This window comes from Leucoraja erinacea, chromosome 23 (assembly GCF_028641065.1).
Source record: "Leucoraja erinacea ecotype New England chromosome 23, Leri_hhj_1, whole genome shotgun sequence".
Lineage (NCBI taxonomy): Eukaryota > Metazoa > Chordata > Chondrichthyes > Rajiformes > Rajidae > Leucoraja > Leucoraja erinaceus.
The window spans coordinates 27,302,523-27,322,656 of record NC_073399.1 but is presented as its reverse complement, the minus strand read 5'-3'; the positions used below and the strand labels follow the sequence as shown (position 1 = coordinate 27,322,656).

General features: G+C 39.7%; 1 protein-coding gene across 1 annotated transcript in view; it reads right to left on the bottom strand.

Moving 5' to 3' along the window:
* The window catches only part of abca5 (ATP-binding cassette, sub-family A (ABC1), member 5), a 90,299-nt gene that overhangs the window by 52,875 nt on the left and 17,290 nt on the right, over positions 1–20,134 (bottom strand). The window contains exons 2-8 of the mRNA XM_055654157.1: positions 18,215–18,416; positions 17,443–17,640; positions 15,678–15,793; positions 10,971–11,197; positions 9,904–10,045; positions 7,735–7,923; positions 6,516–6,663 (exon numbers count right to left, since the gene is read on the bottom strand). Of these exons, the coding sequence (XP_055510132.1) occupies positions 6,516–6,663; positions 7,735–7,923; positions 9,904–10,045; positions 10,971–11,197; positions 15,678–15,793; positions 17,443–17,640; positions 18,215–18,416 (1,222 nt within the window). The remainder of the gene's footprint in view (positions 1–6,515; positions 6,664–7,734; positions 7,924–9,903; positions 10,046–10,970; positions 11,198–15,677; positions 15,794–17,442; positions 17,641–18,214; positions 18,417–20,134) is intronic.

Genomic DNA, 20,134 nt, shown 5'->3' with positions numbered 1-20,134 from the left:
ATTCCACATCTCCCCTCGGTAAATGGCAGCTGCAAACATTCAATGAAGTGGAGATGGTCGAGAGTTAAGATCCTAAAGGTAAATATCACCAACAATTTGTCCTGGACCAACTACCATTGAATCTACAGCCAAAAGCATACCAACACCGTTCCATATTCAGGAGACTATGGAAGTTCGGTATGTCTACAACAACTCTTACCAACTTCTGCAGATGCACCATTTGGGTTGATTCACCGCTAGGTTTAACAATCCGGTAGAATACATTATTATTTTCTAATATCAAGCATGGAAGATTAACAACACAATTCTCTCTCGAAAGATTTGGTAGATTTTTATAAAAAGTACAATACAAGATGAAACCAAAAAATAAAGGTATAAATTTGAAAGTGTAATATCACCAATGGCATGTGGTACATTCCATTTCTGCAGTATTCAAACAGCTGCCTTTAGAAATGATCAGTTCCCTTAGTTAAACATGAATTAATCAACAGCTAAACACAACAGTACAATAGATTAGAAAATGTAGTTATCCTGTTCATGTTTAGCTATCCTGAAATACAAGATTAAAAACAAAACTTAGGGTGTCAAGATAACAAAAAAAGGGCTCCTCATATCTGATCAATCCAGAAGGAGCAAGTACAGGGGCCTGATAACTATGAATGCCAAGTTCAAGAACAGCTTCTTTCCAACAAGCATCAGGCTCTTGAATAATGCACAGTACTAACCACTACCTCAGCATCTATGATCTTCTATGGACAATCTTTGGTTGTACTACAGACTTTAGCATTACTATGGTTATTTAACAGTAGGATTATTAATTTATTGTTTTTTCCATTATATATTTATGTGTTTTACGTTAACTGACCTATTAAACTGCAGCAAGCAAGAATTTTATTGCTCTGTTGCTGGTACCACATGACAACTAAACTCTTGACAAATGTATCTTTTCAAAATTACATTTTTAGGCTTGCAATTTCAATTGCATGCTTTACTTGAGATATGATTTAAGAGAGTGTACTAATGGAATTGATTCTTTTGTACAATTGGATTTACATTGTACAGCTTTTTAAGTGGATGGTAGCCAGAAATCAAATGCAATTGGAGAAGATGAACCGTAATGGGAGAGCCAAGCTTAGACTCAGGCAAATTAAAGCTTTGGCCTTTCAATGCCATTGAGGCTAGTAACTGTGGCAGAAGCAGGGGTCCTGCAGGGTCATTAGCCTGAGCCTTTTAGAACAGATTCCCAAAACCAATGGTTAAGAAGCAGATACTGGAAAATCAAAGGTAGATAAAAATGCTGGAGAAACTCAGCAGGTGAGGCAGCATCTATGGAGCGAAGGAAATAGGCAACGTTTCGGGCTGAAACGTTGCCTATTTCCTTCGCTCCATAGATGCTGCCTCACCCGCTGAGTTTCTCCAGCATTTTTATCTATCCCCAAAACCAATGGACCGTTTGCGTATTCAAAAACAAAGTCAATCCAGTCAAAATTCAGTTATTAAGTCTGATGGTCATTAAGTATGTGAAAGTATGTTTACATATTATCTGGTTAATCTGTGATCATGATGTGAGATCATGTCTTTAAAAGGTATCTGCAATTTTTTTCAGGATCGGTCACCAAAACTGAAAATTAGCTGTTAACCCCTTTGCTGTACTGACTGTTTGATGATTTCTGCAAAGAATGTAAACCAAGTCTGAAGGAGGAATTTTGAACTAATTCTAGAGCTACACAACAGAGAAACAGGCCCTGCAGCCCAATCATCCATGTCAGCCATGCTCCCTGATCAAGCTAATCCCACGTGCTTGCACCTAGCGAAATTCTTTTAAATATCATAAATATAGCTACTTCTTCCACTTCCTCTGGCAGCTTGTTCCATGCTCACATCACCCTCTGTGTCAAAATATTGTCCCCGAGGTCTCTTCAACCCCATCTCATCTTAAACCTATGCCTTCTAATTTTAGTCTCTCCTACCCAGGGGGAAAAAATGACAATTCATCTTTCTGTGCCCCTCATGATTTTAGGAACCTCTCTAAGATCACTCACTCCTCAGCCTCCTGTGGTGAAAATCACCTCTCCTTATAATTCAAATCACCCCACACATTGTAATCCTTGTAAATCTTAATGGTAAACTTTCCAGTTTAATGACATCCTACCTATAGCAGGGCGACCAGAACTGTATACATTACTCCACACATACAGCGGTAACATGACATGCCTGGGCAATGAAGGCAAATGTGCCATCACCTTGTTCACTGCCCTGACCCCACGTGGCACCACTTTGATGGGCATCTAGTAGACCGGTCAAGTTGCTCCCAAGAATGTTGGTAAAGCTCAATGAAACAGCAAGTGAGCAAACAGACTGACCCCTTACTGACCCAAAAGTGGGGATTGCAGAGAATGAGTAGCAAAATTAATAAAATGAGAGTCATTGAGGTTTAATTATTACAGATATAAAGGCACATGTTCCTACTTTTAGTTAATCTGCAATTAGTCTGAGAGTCTGCAGGAAGATAAATATGATGATAGAGACTGGGAAGACAATGCAACCCCAAAAATCCCTGAAAAAATATTTGGCGACATAGTTTGACACTCAGTTGACAAAATTAGTGTAAGAGTAATAGTGGGGAAAGTCAGAGGGGGAAAACAGTTTAAAAAGAGAGGCAAAGCAGACAGACTTAACTCAGAACTTCCGTGGATTTTGAAGAAACAGCAGCAAAGAGAAGCAGGAAAAAGCAGTGATTGGCTCTAGCCCGAGTGGGAGGAGAGTTAGAAGTGTGTCAGAGGGGGAAAACAGTATAACTGAGGAATTTGGTTTGTAAATTGGTAAATTAGGCAATTTATCAGTCAATTAGCTTTCTTCACTGCCTGCTGTACCCAGGCATGGAAAACGCTATCAAAATATGGAGGGGACCAGGGGACAGAATTTTTTGGCGGTCGTCGGCGCATGTGCTCACTCACACATACACGCGCGAGGCTTCGGAGGCTCAATCCAGCGCTAAATGCAGTTCAACTCTGCCTGTCTCGCCGGGTTAACTACAGCCCTGCCTGGACACCAGCGCTGCTTCTCCGTGCTGGCTATATTTCCCGCAAGCCCAGGCAGGTTAACCTGGCGGGACAGGCAGAGTTGAGCTGGGTTTAGCGCTGCTTCTCTGCGCTGGCTGTGGGCCTGGGGGTACAGCTCCCGTCTGACTCCTAACCTCTCTGGCCACCCGTGGGGGGGGGGGGGGGGTAGCACTCGGGTGGGGATGGGACAGCGCCGGAGACCTGGCCGGGATCGATCCAGGCTGCGGATGAGGCGCAGGTCAGTGCCGACAGTGTTTTGGCATTTCTCCCTCCTCCAATCATCGCACTCTATGCTCAGTCCCACCCCCCACCACGATCGCGCTGAATCATCATGTCCCGCCCCCATTGCCTGCTGACCCACGTCTCTCTCGTACAATCGGCGGCCTCAGCCAGCAGTTCCACCCCCACTGTCTCGCAGAAAACGGGGATTTCACCGGGTTATAAAAATCCGGATTACAAAAACTTGGGGGGGGATGTCCCCCACCTCTCAAAACAGAGCCCCCCGGGTTTTCCGCTCCTGGCTGTACCTGCATATTTACTTTCATAGACTGATATCTACATGGCTCTATGTTGTTAAGGGCACATCTCTACTGGGTCAAGATATTGTATCATGCCTCCATGTACAAAAACATCACACTTTGTGCAATTAGAGTTCCGGCTTTTTCCCCATATCATATAACCATATAACAATTACAGCACGGAAACAGGCCATCTCGGCCCTACATGTCCGTGCCGAACAATTTTTTTCCCTTAGTCCCACCTGCCTGCACTCATACCATAACCCTCCATTCCCTTCTCATCCATATGCCTATCCAATTTATTTTTAAATGATACCAACGAACCTGCTGCCACCACTTCCACTGGAAGCTCATTCCACACCGCTACCACTCTCTGAGTAAAGAAGATCCCCCTCATGTTACCCCTAAACTTCTGTCCCTTAATTCTGAAGTCATGTCCTCTTGTTTGAATCTTCTCTATTCTCAAAGGGAAAAGCTTGTCCACATCAACACATTTTCACACAGAGAGTGGTGAATCTCTGGAACTCTCTGCCACAGAGGGTAGTTGAGGCCAGTTCATTGGCTATATTTAAGAAGGAGTTAGATGTGGCCCTTGTGGCTAAGGGGATCAGGGGGTATGGAGAGAAGGCAGGTACGGGATACTGAGTTGGATGATCAGCCATGATCATATTGAATGGCAGTGCAGGCTCGAAGGGCCGAATGGCCTACTCCTGCACCTAATTTCTATGTTTCTAACTCTGTCTTTCCCTCTCATCATTTTAAAGACCTCTATTAAGTCCCCCCTTAACCTTCTGCGCTCCAGAGGATAAAGACCTAACTTATTCAACCTATCTCTGTAACTTAGTTGTTGAAACCCAGGCAACATTCTAGTAAATCTCCTCTGTACTCTCTCTATTTTGTTGACATCCTTCCTATAATTGGGCGACCAAAATTGTACACCATACTCCAGATTTGGTCTCACCAATGCCTTGTACAATTTTAACATTACATCCCAGCTTCTATACTCAATGCTCTAACATATCCCTCGATTACCTTAGCCCTAAGAGCTAAATCTAACTCTCTCTTGAAAACATCCAGTGAATTGGCCTCCACAACCACCTGTGGCAGAGAATTCCACAGATTCACAACTCTCCGGGTGAAAACGTTTTTTCCTCATCTCAGCCTAAATGGCCTGCCCCTTATTCTTAATCTCTGACCCCTGTGATCCCAACATCGGGAACATTTTTCCTGCATCTACCCTGTCCAATCCTCTACGAAGTTTCTATAAGATCTCCTCTCATACTTCTAAATTTCAGTTAATACAAGCTCAGTCGACCCATTCTTTCATCATACGTCAGTCCCGCCATCCCGGGAATTAACCTGGTGAACCTACGCTGCACTCCCTCAATAGCAATAATGTCCTTCCTCAAATTAGGAGACCAAAATTGCACACAATACAATTGGTGCGGCCTCACCAAGGCCCTATACAATTGTAGTAGGACCTCCTTGCTCCTAAAATCAAATCCTCTAGCAAAAAAGGCCAACATGCCATTGGCTTTCTTCACTGCCTGCTGCACCTGCATGCTTACATTCAGTGATTGATGTATAAGCACACCCAGGTCTCGTTGCACCTCCCCTTCTCCTAATCTGACACCATTCAGATAATAATCTGCCTTTCCGTTCTTGCCAGCAAAGTGGATAACCTCACATTTATCCACATTATACTGCATCTGCCATGCTTCTGCCCACTCACCCAAACCTATGTAAGTCACCCTGCAGCCTCATAGTATCCCCCTCGCAGCTCACACTGCCACCCAGCTTTGTGTCATCCTCAAATTTAGAGATGTTACATTTACATCCACAAATTAAGAGATGTTACATTTCTCTTGATTCAAACATTAATCAATTATCCTTGAGCACAGCAAGAAGCTAAATAGCAAAGATGGAAAGTTTATGGAACCTTGATTAATGAAGTATATTAGATGAAGTATATCAGACATAGGAAATTAGTGCTGGGATGAGAATGTAGGTGGTCTGAGTAGAGTAAATTTTGCAGACAACACGAACATTTGTGGAGACAGGGATAGCAAAGAAGATTGTCTGAGGAAATTGTGGGGAACATATCAACTGGAAGGTTGGGCAAAAGGACAGCAGGTAGAATATGGTCCAGACAAGTGAAAGATAATCAAATTCTAATAGGACATATGGAAGGGGCATAAAGGGCTGGGGCCCCAAGTTGGCTACTGAAAGTGCCGACATAGGTGGATAGGGTGGTAAAAAAGGCATTTGATTTGCTTTGCCTTCACAGGTTGAGGCATTGAGTTTAAGAGTTGGATGTCGCTTTGAAGCTCTGCAGAGCATTGGTTTAAGAGCACATGGAGTATTGTGCACAGCTCTGACCAACACTTCAGTAAGGGTAGAGAGCAGAGAACTTCACCTGAAATGAAAGGCTGCAGCTTATAAGGAGAGATTGGATAGGCTGCCTGCTTTCTCATTACAATGTAGGAGGCTGTGGGGTGACATGATAAGTTTATAAAATTATAAGGGCATATATGGGATAAATGCCAGCCTTTTATCCCAGCATAGATGAGAGGGAAGGTTTAAGGGAGATATGAGGGGTAAGCTTTTCCACATAGGTGGTGGTTTTCTAAGAGGTGCCAGAGGTAGATACAATTATAATGTTTAAAAGTTGGTTGCTTAGTGCTGGGCATAAAGGCATAAAGGAGCATGGGCCTAATGCAAACAATGCATTAGCATAGATAGCCATCATGGTCACTAGAAAGGATCCGTTGCTGTGCTGTATGATTCCATGATTCTCTTCTATAAATAGCACAGATCTCAACTTACCTCAAGTAACGATATACCAACAATGAATTATTCACATGTTAACTTTCTCTTTGCAATTTCTACAAGTCATGTCAGCAAGCAAAATAGTACCTTATCTTATTTTACATACCCGGGACGACTTGATCAAGGTATACCGCAATAACCAAATACAGGAAACTGTCGAAGATCAGCATGAAGAAAGGGATGTACAAGGGGAATGGGCTGGCTGACAGATTCGAGAACTGAGCACCTTCACCAAGGGCTTCAAGAAGAACAACCTGGCAAAACAAGATCATTAAAATATAATCCAGGAAGAAATTAGTATGCAACATGTAACACAAATCACAGCCGGAGAGGAAAATATCTGCAATCAATTTCCAGTGTCATCAGTGGAGATTAAAGAGAAATACCTTGCTGGTACAACCGATACTATACAAATGCAAGTAAATAATTGTCATTAGCATCACTAGGAGGAAATATTTGATGCACTCTCGCCACTTGGGCAACATCGACTGGTGCTGACAGGTAATGGATTGAATTTTGGGATGATGGATGTGTCACAAAGAGAGATTATGCAGATTAAGTCTGTACTCTCCAGGCTGGGAAGGACGAGTGGTCACATCATGGTTTGGTTTGGTAACTGCTTTGCCCAGAGTTCTAAATGGAGCACAGCTCATCACACAAACCATGCTTTCCCCATCACTCTCCTCAAAAGAGACTCCATCTATACTTGGCGCTGCCTTGGGAAAACAGCTAACTTAATCAAAGACAACTTGCACCTCAGATATTCTCTCTTCTCCCCTCTCCCACTGGGCAGAACGTGCAAAAGCTTCAAATTGTCTGCCATCAGATTCAGGAACAATTTCGTCCCCGTTATTATCAGACTTTAGAATGCCCTCTCTTACGCTAAGGATAAATATCCCAATCCCAAACTACCTTGTGGCACCCCTTGCACTTAGTCCTATCTGCACTTTCTCCAAAGCTTTGTTCTGCATTCTGTTTATTTTCTCTGTTGCACTAAGTGGTGTACTCGTGTATGGTATCATCTGCCTGGATAACACAAACTTTATCATTGTATCTTGATATACGTCACAATAGTAAACCAATACCAATGCATCTCCTTCAACGTGCCTGGTGTGTAGGAGATGAAGCAAACAACTAAATCATGTATGAATGTACCAACATGACACTGAGAGCATATTAATGGGCTTGTCTCATCTTAAATGTTTATATCTGATTCTAGTGTAAGCAGCAGGATAATGCAACGGGCAACAGGTAGAAAACGACTGAACAACAAATGCAGAATAATTACATCCTCCCAAATAAACTACTTCCGTGTTTCCGAGTACCTGTGAGATTCCAATGCCGAAGGCACTCGGGGAGAACAGACAAAGCAGCCACACTGCGGACACGGGAAAATCTCTGACCAGCACAGTCAGCAGGCTAAATAACCCAAACCCCATCAGCAGCAGGGATCCAACTAAGCCAGCAACCTTCTGGTTTTTAAAAAGTGGAGTCAGCAGGAATGAAAAGGGAATCTGTGGAGGGAAAAATTAAATGTCAAAATTACGAGACGCGACATCTTCTCATATGTAAGTTTCTTTGTATCACATTGATTTGTTTAGCAACATAGTTGCACATGCAGGGACACAATGTGCTACATATTCTATTGATTCTATCCCTTTCAATACATTTGCTGATAAACTGTATCAACTGTATAAACCTTCCACTTAGATAGAAAATGTTTACATATACCAAAAGAAAACTAGGAAAGAAGATACTAGGATACATATAAAACTAGGAAAGAGAAACTAGGATACATATAAAAATGACAGAAAACAACCAGCACTTTTCCTATATTTTTATGAAAGGCCAAACAGGTACAGAGAGAGAACTATAGAACAAAATGTTTAACACTGAAAATTGTAAGGATAATGAATTTTTCACTTAACATACAGAAATTCAGAATATAAATAGTCAACAAGGATATCAAAAGAGTAAACATTTGATCAATGTTTCCAAATAATAAAAAATAAATAAAAACAATACAATATAATTTGATTTTCAAATGGGTTTTGATAATGAGTGGGAGACAAACAGTTGAACGGTTAGTAAGGTGACTCCAAAAGGACAGGATCAAATGACGGTGCAGGCTCGCACTGGTGGAAGGATGGTTCACAACATTCAATGCAGGCACAAGACTCAAGAATAATTTCCAATTCCATAAACATTTCCAATAACAAAAGTTTTCAATTGGAAAAGACGAGGTAGTTACATTCATTATCGAGAATAATTACAATTAAATGCATGTGCTGGTAAACTTGCTGAATGAGTGGTTGATTAGAAAATGCATTTCAGTACATGTGTGAAGCAGTTTGTCAGTCGGTAGGAAGGCCACAAACCACTCAGAAAATGAGCTTACATTGCAGAGGGATCGGCTGGGCACTAACAGCATTAAGGTCGCCTGTGGAACGACAGACGTTGTGGTGTTGAGATAGAGTATTGGCCACAAGAGGCAGACCTGAAGGACTGAATGGACTACTCCTATTCCTATTTTACTATGTTGTAAGCAATGTAGTATAACTCTTAAGAATCAAAAGGTCAAGGGTCATAAATACAAGAGAATTAGTAATAAATGCAACAAAGGAAGTCAGAAGAAATGTTATTGAAGCTATAGCTAGAATATAGCTAGGATAAGGGGGAAATCCTTTAAAAACCGAGATCAGGAGAACTTTTTTCACACAGAGAGTGGTAAATCTCTGGAACTCTCTGCCACAGAGGGAGTTGAGGCCAGTTCATTGGCTATATTTAAGAGGGAGTTAGATGTGGCCCTTGTGGCCAAGGGGATCAGAGGGTATGGAGAGAAGGCAGGTACGGGATACTGAGTTGGATGATCAGCCATGATCATATTAAATGGCGGTGCAGGCTCGAAGGGCCGAATGGCCTACTCCTGCACCTAATTTCTATGTTTCTATGTAATATTGAACTTCACGTCACGTAGAGCATTTGAAGGAAGCATAATCGACACGCTTGAGAGGACGTTAGTTAAATCACGAGTGAGAAAGGACGGTAGAGTAAGCAGATTAAAGGCTACATAAAGATATTAAGATGTTATATTACAGCATAAATATCAGCAGAGATATCTTGAGTTGAAAGGCTTGCTTATATCCTGTAAATTCTTCACAATTCATTGTCAGTTTCCTATCTTGTATTAATAAACACAAAAATACCATATTTTTATTTACTAAGTTTGAGCCTTATAAATAATTACCAAAAAAAATCTATTCATAATAGATAATGAAATAATCAAAACACAGCTACAGACCAACCAAGAAATTAATTGGGCATCAAAGCATCTCGTGGCTGGAAATAATCAGCGAAAGACAGAATATCTGTATAATCTTGCAAGTTTTAAAATTACTTTAGCACATGGTATGGAAATTAAGAGTGGACATTTATTTAAATCCTAGCTGTTGCTTTAAACTTGGAAACTGAAGTATATATCAAGTGCAACTTACAATAGATATTCCAAAGAGAAACAACAAAGGAAAGATGATCAGTATGCTGCTTCTTGGAAACAGAGATGTCAGGGTAGCAATGATTGCCATCACCAAAGACAAGATGAAGATTAAAATCATGTACAAGAAGCCCCACGATAGCCTGACGGAAGAGAAGTACAGTTAGTCAGCAAATGAGAAAGAGCTTGTCCCCAGACATTCTTCGCAAAAGGTCATTTCCAAAAATATTCTTAATCCATAAATTTTGCAAAACTCTACTTGTTTTTCTCAAAATTCTTGCGTTTCAATTATAACTCAGAGATTTGCCACAAATTTAATTCTGCAGAGAACCATTGAGTCAAACAGTCATACAGCTTTGGGGCTACGACCCAACTCGTCCATAACAACCAGGATGGCCCATCTCAGCTCGTCCCATTTACCCTCGTTTGGCCCATATCCCTCTAAACCTTGACTATCCAAGCACCTGTCCAAATATATTTTAAGTGTTATTATTTTACCTAGTTTAACTACTTCCTTTGGCAGCTCGCTCGCTCCATGTACACACTAACTTGCATATGAAAAAGTAGTCCTTCAGGTTCCTCTTAAATCCTCTCACCTCAAACTATGTCATCTCGTTCTTGATTCCCCTACCCCAGGAAAAAGTCTCTGTGCATTTCCTAATCTATGCTCCTCATAATTTTATGCACGTCTATAAGATGATTCTTCAGCCTTCTAAGCATCAAGGAATAAAGTCCTAGCCTGCCCAACCTCTCCGTACAACTCAGGCCCTCGATCCTCGCAAGTCTTCTGCATCTCTACCTTTTTACATCTGCATAAAACAAAATCAACTTGCCTACAAAAGTCACAAGAGTCCTACCCAGTGCAGATTACTTAAGTTATCACTGGCTGAACTCTGGATTAGTAAGAGTTGATACAGACCTGCCTCAGTGAATTATTGTGACTATTTTATTTTTATTTGATTAAAAAAAACATAATGGTATCAAGGACAATGCATTATAAGACAGTGACTAATTTTACATAACATTTTCTTGAACTAGCTGGTAAAATAATTCAATATTTAGGCTCACCAGAAAGCAGAGTCATATAGGCCCATCACCTTCATCACCTCTTTCACCTCCTTTTTCTCTGTTACAAGATTAATCAGCAGAAAATTGACAAATGGCACAAAAGCAATAACAAAGTAGAGTGAAGTGACAAGATGGGAAAATATGTCTGCACCAATGTGACTTGGTAACCCCATCATCTGTACTTGCAGAGGCATGATATCCTCCCATACGGTATAGTTGGTTTGTGTCTGAAAGTAGAAATCTCTATTAGATAATATTTCTGATTACATTAGAAGTTGCTAAAATTCAATGTATAATAATGTGGCAAATATCAAGACTTGTTGTTTATAAATCACTGTACACCCAGCTTAATCCCGCAGGTTACGATGAGATACAGTGCCCTCCATAATGACCCATCATTTATTTATTTGCCTTGGTACTTCACAATTTGAGATTTGTAATAGAAAAAAAAAATCACATGTGGTTAAAGTGCACATTGTCAGATTTTATTAAAGATTGTATACATTTTGGTTTCACCATGTAGAATATAGCAGTGTTTATACATAGTCCCCCCATTTCAGGGCACCATAATGTTTGGGGCACATGGCTTCACAAGTGCTCAGGTGTGTTTAAATGCCTCCTTAATGCAGGTATAACAGAGTTCTCAGCACTTAGTCTTTCCATCACCTTTGAAAACATTTATTGTTATTTATCAACATGAGGACCAAAGTTGTGCAAATGAAAGTCAAAGAAGCCATTATGAGACTTAGGAACAAGAATAAAATTGTTAGAGACATCAGCCAAACCTTAGGTTGACCAAAAATCAACTGTTTGGAATATCATTAAGAAGAAAGAGAGCACTGGTGAGCTTACTAATCGCAAAGGGACTGGCAGGCCAAGGAAGACCTCCACAGCAGATGACAGATGAATTCTCTCTATAGTAAAGAAAAATCTCCAAACACCAGTCCGAGAGATCAGAAACACTCTTCGGGAGTCAGGTGTGGATTTGTCAATGACCACTGTACGCAGAAGACTTCATGAACAGAAATACAGAGGCTACACTCCAAGATGCAAACCACTGGTTAGCCGCAAAAATAGTTTGACGAGTTTACAGTTTGCCAAGAAGTACTTAAAAGAGCAACCACAGTTCTGGAAAAAGGTTTTGAGGACAGATGAGACGAAGATTAAGAGTGATGGCAAGATGGCAGATTAAGAGTGATGGCAAGAGCAAAGTACGGAGGAGAGAAGGAACTGCCCAAGATTCAAAGCAAACCACCTCATCTGTGAAACACGGTGGTGGGGGTGTTATGGACTGGGCATGTATGGCTGCTGAAGGTTCTACCTCACTTACTTTCATTGATGATACAACTGCTGATGGTAGTAGCATAATGAATTCTGAAGTGTATAGACACATTGTTCAAGTTCAAACAAATGCCTGAAAACTCACTGGCCGCCGGTTCATTTAACAGCAAGACAATGATCCCAAATATACTGTTAAAGCAACAAAGGAGTTTTTCAAAGCTAAAAAAATGTCACTTCTTGAGTGGCCAAGTCAATCACCAGATCTGAACCCAATTGAGCATGCCTTTTATATGCTGAATAGAAAACTGGAGACTAGCCCCCAAAACAAGCATAAGCTGAAGATGGCTGCAATACAGGCCTGGCAGAGCATCACCAGAGAAGACACCCAGCAACTGGTGATGTCCGTGAATCGCAGACTTCAAGCAGTCATTGCATGCAAAGGATATGTAACAAAATACAAAACATGACTTATTTCATTTACATGACATTGCTGTGTCCCAAACATTGTGGTACCCTGAAGTGGGGGAGGGGGACTATGTATAAGCACTGCTGTAAATTCTACATGGTGAAACCAAAATGTATAAAAATGGCCTTTATCTGACAATGTGCACTTTAAGTCCATGTGATATTTTTCTATTACAAATCTCAAATTGTGGAGTACAGAAACAAATAAATAAATTATGGGTCTTTGTCCCAAACATTATGGAGGGCACTGTAAGTACATCACCGTATATTATCCACGGTTAACCTCTTGTTAATCTCTGTTGCGTGAGATACACAGGTTATTAAGCAATGCTGAATAACACCCTGTGAAAGAACTGGAATTTATTTCAGCAAAATATTACTTTTACTTCACATCTTTTTCTACAATAATGTTTAATGAAAGCAAAATAATAATGATGGCTTAATTTACACAGGTGTGCAAAATGTCATCACTAAGTTTAAAAAAACATCACCAGACATGGGAGTATTATTTATTTTGTAAGAACAGCTAGTATCATACCACCACATTGTATCAGTTTACAGACTCCAAGTTGCAAGGACTGCGTGGGAACATTTTCATTGCTGAGAAACAACATTCACACTGATGTTCTTTCCAAAGATTTGTCAGAACGAAGTGAAAATTTGTCAAAAGTCTACTTGCAACCACAAAAGTTGTTTTAACCTCAAACCTACAAGTTCTATCATGAAGATAAATTCCAAATAATGATCACTGATACCAATATTAAAAAGGCATTCCTTATTCGATAATGGCAATCATAATTCTGATTGCACATAATGGCTTTGGTTGATTCTCTACGATACGTCAGGAAAACAACCAGTTTGGGTTCACAAACTTACTTACTCCTTAGGAAAGACAGAGCATCTCAATGTTTGATCCGAGCGCATGCCTTGCTCGTTATGAAACACCTATTTGATTCTGGCAACAATAAACTAGATGCTCTCGTCCTTCTTCATCCTTGAACTGCCAAAGTGCCTTCAGTCATTGCCGAGCTGGTTTTCACTCACCCAGTTACAATCACAAGTACCCAATACGTTCAGAGGATCACTTGCTAGCGGTCCACTTCCATGTATCACATCATTACTCCTGCATCAAATAATCCTTCCTTTGCCACCTCCTATTTCTCACAAATTTGCAACCTCTTACATCAACAAATGCCAATAACATAAAAGTTTGGACTTAACAAACATCCTGGATTTCATGAGATCCAAAACCGCAGCATCAGATCTCACATGATAGATAGATAGCCTTTTATTGCATCTAGATCTATCTTTCTCAATCCTATCATAGACTTTAAATCGTTACACTGCACGCCACTTATTCAATTCTGGAGGGCAGAAATTTCCTCCAAATTTGATCCTTGCCATAAAACCTGTTATCCAGTCTCTACTTTAAACCGCTTGTTTCTCTGACCAAACTATGCAACCTCGGAGTCATGATCCTGAGCTAAGCCTAACAGACTTATCCACACCACGACTCTAAGAGTGTAATTTTAACATTATCCAGCACTGAAATTCTCAACCACGTCACAGAAATGCCTATCTTTCACATTGTTGTAAAAAATTATAAGAATCCTACAGTTACTGTAGGATTTTGAAGTCGTTTGAGCTTGCTCACTCTGCTTCCTGGTGTACATCGCAAAGGCCGTTATTAAATCGACTTGTTCGATAGACTCACTACTGATCTATGCGTTGTTTTATTTTTTATCTGTGCCTACCTGAGTAAGTCAGATATAGGGTACGGGTAAAGTACAAAATTCACTCTTACACCCCATATCCTAATCACACCATTCCAATCACCCAACACACATACCTACATCAACATTTTCCAACCATTTATAGTCCCTGACTTTACTTGCCATCTTTGTCATTTATTCCACCCCTGCAAAGCTGAGACATTGGCTCTTGTAATTCTGGCCACAATGCCTCAGATTATAAACACTATAGTCATACCTATAGCTTTCAAGGATGCCAAAGTCTGACGTTTGATTTCAGAAGATAGACACTGCTGGAGTAACTCAGCGGGACGGGCAGCATCTCTGGAGAAGGAATGGGTGATGTTTCGGGTTGGTTCAGTCTGAAGAAGCGTCTCGACCCGAAACGTCACCCATTCCTTCTGTGCAGAGATGCTGCATGTCCCTCCGAGTTACTCCAGCATTTCTGTGTCTATCTTCAGTTTAAACCAGCATCTACAGTTCGTTCCTACACATTTTGTTTGCTTTCAGAATCTCCATTATTCCTTGTTTTGGATATTCTTTTGAAAAAATTATCTTAGACCACACATTTGCCCGTATGCTTAAACAGTTTATGCTGCTCAATGTCAACATTGTTTTACAATGCATCACTGAAGCACTTAGTGTATTAACATTTCCATAATATGTCCCTAATACATAGTTAGCTCCAAGCTGAAAACAACACATACATCATTTACAGGATCATGGACTACAGATTTAAAAACGGAAAATAATTTTTCAGTCACACCATGATAAATACCTTTTAATCAAATTGCAAAAGAATCTCTAGATAAAGTAAAACTAATATGAAAGTTGAAAATGTTGAAGATATTTGGCAGATCAGGCTGCTACTTGTTTTTTTTAATGGTTTTCTAAGCCTGTTAGAGAGTCTGTAATTATGATTAAAAATAAATGGATAAACTTATTAACAGAGTGATTGAACGAGTTCTCAGATTAATAAACCTTTGCAAGCTCGGTCCGTTTGGAACAGTATAGTCAGTAACAACTATTACATGTAGCCAAACATGGAAGGCTTTTGTCTCCTGCAGCTTAAAATCAATATAGAACTAGGGAAATACCATTTTCTCCCTAAAAGGATATGATTACTTTCTATAGCTCTGCTAGACAGACTATTCTGGCTAGATGTGATGTGTACAAAGCATTTGACATAAATCATCTATTTTAGACTCACCTTAATAATAGCGACATCAACATATTTTTGAATGGTGGCAAACCCTGACAACAGGTACATGGCGCCAGGGCAGTCTGTCAGCTGACCCAATGAGGCAGAATCCAAACGACAACTTGCTGGGATAAATGTATTTGAAAATGATCAGAGATGTACAATAACTTGCCCTGCACATTTCCTTAAAACATTGCCCCACTGACCTCAGACATTAAAGCATAAAATTATCACTTTAAAATCAAATTAAACAAGAGAAATTCGGGATAAAATTTAACTAACACAGCACGTAGCAATTTTGAACATAGATTTCCCTATTTAGTGGAAAATTTAATATTTATGATGTTGCCAATTTTTAATGACAGGTTTATGGCATTACCAATTATGTTCATTATTTATTTGTTGCAGTTACACCAGTCATGGATTCACGCCAAACAGGAGCGGTTTTAATTAGTCCTCTAATCTGCTTTTCTATCTATCCATCATTAATTTTCCACTTATTGTGATAATTATACTACATAATACCGTCTGGCTGGAGTTAGGGCAGTCACAACAGGCTGCATTTAACCAAAGACTTCAACCATTGGAGATTGCAGGTATTACATTTTTTCAAACTCAACCATGCTTAACTACAGAACACAGCGCGTAGAATGTGAACTAAATGGAATATGCACATTTCTAAGCAACCAAGTTCCTGTGTACATCTTTGCATTTAATGCTCCAAGGCAGGTGTATTCATGCTGCTATTTGTAGATATTATTCTGATTTTAAAGAAGGCATTCTGTCGTTCTTTCACTTGTAGCAAGCAAGAGGCTTCCATCAACTGCCCCTACCGTCACATAGAGCAGAACTCAGTCAGAATATACACCACAAAAAACACCTGGATACAAACTAGATTGCACTTCACTATAAGACGTTTAATAAAACTAACAAAAGGAAGGTATCATTATGCGTTGTAATAGTCATACTGCTGTCATCTATCTTAACAGCGTTTTGCATTAATTGTGAATAATGTCTTTCAATGCGAATAGAACACTGTAAATAATTTAAAAAATAAGATGAAGCCATACCAAGCCCAGGGAAAAGCATCCACTGTGTACAGCGTAAGCTAACACAGAGGTACAAAAATGAATCAAAATGGGTCAAACATCAATGGGAGACTTGGACTAGGAGTCCATGCTGATGTAATGAAAGAATGCCAAGGAAATATCAGGAAAAACAAATCTCTCAAAAAAATATTAGGTTTGCACATTAAAAGCAGGCTTCAGCTACATCTCATGACCTACAAATAATGCTAGTCAGAAAAAGTCTGAAAAAGATGGTTGTGAGTAATTCGGGTTACAGAATGATGCCAGACCAAACATATCTCTCAGCATTACACATTAGTGACCTTAAACATTTTCTACTATTATCCATGGTGATTATTTCTTGGTTTTATTACAATCTCTAGTTTCATCTCCCATGCACATAAAACATTATAACAGAGGGTGTTCCAGTTCGTCATTCTTTGGCATTGCCTCGATGTAGTGGAACAGGTCACAGTTGGATCCTCAAGACATTTCCCTCTGCAACTGCCTGACTTTATTTGATGCTCAAAAGGCATTTCACAGAAAGATGACCAACATTTTTCCAAAAGTATACTGTCTCTTCGAAGCAATGCTAAAGCAGATGAAATATTTGGAAAATAGCAATGTGACTAGAATAAACTGCAGATAGTTTTTCATTTCAGATTTTAGTTTTAAGCACCCTAAACAAATAGATTAAAATATATCACCTTTCTCATCAATGTAGTCAATCTTTTCTGTAGTGCTTGGAACTACATAATAGGGAAAACGAAGTTGATACTGATGGATCAAAGGATGCTGATGAATCAAAGGACTGATGAAGGAAATGCCGATAAGTGGAGTTAAATCATGCGAACAGCAAGCCTCCTCCATTTTCTGCTCATTACTGAAGCCAAGAGGTGCCTTATCTGCAATGAGAAGCTTTTGCTTTTTTAATCAATAACAATATTTCAAACAGATTGCAAGGAACAATAATCAATAGGGCCCTCACTATCGAAGAATCTTGTGTTAGCAAAATTACTATATTCTTCTCAAGAACGTTTTGACAATGAACTAAGTGCAACTAAAAGATTCAAAAGTGCCATTCCTCTCCAGAAATATTTTAACAGCAAAATTCTTGATGAGGGTATGTCCCCCTTAGTTATCCAATAATTCATGATCATTCTTGTGTACACAAATAACATTCAGATATATATACATTTTAATTGAGGTAAATAAAGTACTTCTACACAAGATCAACCAAAAGCAGTGGGAACACATTGCCTTTAACCACGTTGGGTAGACACTTGTTCCCAAAAGTACAAAAGTTGTTGCAGAGAAATGGATTAAAACCAGTGTTGATTAAATCAGTTTGGAAAGGAAATAACTCCGTTAAAGGTTCTCTACAGACTACATTTTTGATTAAGCATCAGTTTATTTAATCATGGGATATATTAGATACAATTTTGCCTCCCTACTTTTAATACATATAGTAAAAAGTACCTCTAAAAAGGAGTCTGGCAACTTCTGCCATGATTTCAGTGGTGCGGTTGTTCACTGGTGTATATCCAAGTCTGTACTTGTGGGGTACAAAGTCATTCAGATCCTCTGGTTCACTCGTTCGTGTCTTGGAGTACCATTGTGGAGGTACCAGTTCACTTAAACAAACCAAGGCAAAAACTAAAAAGAGCGGCAACAGCAACTCCTGAAAAGAAAGAATTTAAAAATTACTACATCAAATTTGCAAGTGGACTTTTTGTTTGAATTACGGTTATCACAAACCTGTTAATGCAGCAACAAATGTCTGTAGGAGAGTGGACAAAGGGAGAATTTTAACCAGCAGCAGCCTTTGATTGTCAAAACAGGTACAAGAATGTACATGGGACACTTTAGAGCAGAGTGATCCAGAACTACAAGTAAATGGAAAAATGCTGGCCTTCATCAGTCAAGGAATTTATTTCTTCGAATTTTATAGAGGTATGTAAAATCATGAGAGGAATAGATAGGGTAAATGCATTTTTTCCCCCCAAGGTAGTTGGAGTTGGTAGCTGGTAAGACCATGAGTATAGAGGATATATGGGGGTAATCTCACTGAGGAGTTTACACCTGTGGCCCTTCTCCTAATTTTCATTGCTCTATAACAGAAAGATCACAGTTTTAGAGATGCAATGTCTTGCTGTCAGCTCAAGACTCGCTTTCAGTAGAAGTAGAAGCTGACATAATAATCGCTATTCAATAAAGTCACAGCTGATCCGAGTTTTCACCTCTGTTTCTCTCCCTGTCCAATCGCCTTAACCCTCAATTCCCTTGCAAACCCAAATCTATTTCAGCCATTTCACTATGTGCATATCCAGTGCATAATTAATTCAGATACAGTGCATTGCAAGAACTCAAGAATCCCACCTTTCAGAGAACAAAAATATCTGCAATAATACCTATTTTAGACTGTGCCAAAGGAAACATCCTCTCCGAGCTTATGGGCAACTCTGGTTAAACCTTTCAACCCAGGCTTCATTCAAACTCTATTGCATAAATTTATGAAGTTCCTATTTACAATCAACAGAAGGAATAGAACAACTGCAATAGCCGCCAGAAGTATTCTAAGTATATACTTGAAATTAAGAAGGGTTTGCCAAAGGCCCCATTTCAAACGTGTTGTGCCTGGTGTTTATAGCACTGGCATGTTGCAACAGAGTGTCCAGCAGTCACTGCCATAGGCAGCTCTGAGCTGACACACAGAGCAAAGGCAAAGGCAGGCGGCTGGGCAAATGGATGATGGCATGAAGGTGGATTGGTAATGGGGGAAGCTGGGATTCAAAACTGAATGTGGGTTCAACTATGGGTCTGACCAAATATCCTATCTGCTATAGGATCTTTGGGTCTGACTGTAGAATGGTGGTGGTATGAATTTGATTCAGAAGTACATACTTTCATTGCACCACAGAACTAATTGTTGCAGAATTGTTTGCAGGTACCAGAAAAAAAACATGAAAACAGTAGGTATTGTCAAAAAAGTAGTACATTAATATGTCAACAGAAGGAAACTTTCCACCCAATTTACATGACAAATTTGTAATTTGATTTGCATGGTAAACATGCCTTCATTTGACAGCAAGAGACAGGTTCCATATACATAAAGTCATCCAATCATACTTCGGTACTAAATTCAGATTTTCTGCCATGATGTCAGAGCTTTCGTCAGTCCACAGTCACCCCCAGTTAATGTTGTGTCTGCCATGGACACTGTACTTTTACTATCATTCCTTTTCCCTCCCTGCCACATTTATAGAGGGAATCAAGCATTGTTTTCAAGCATTATTTGATGAACTCAAGCTAATTTTCTTTACGTCAAGTTTGGGAGTTGGCTATCGAGAACAAGATCAGTACCATCCTTCTACAGAACACTTGCAGTCCTGGTGAAGG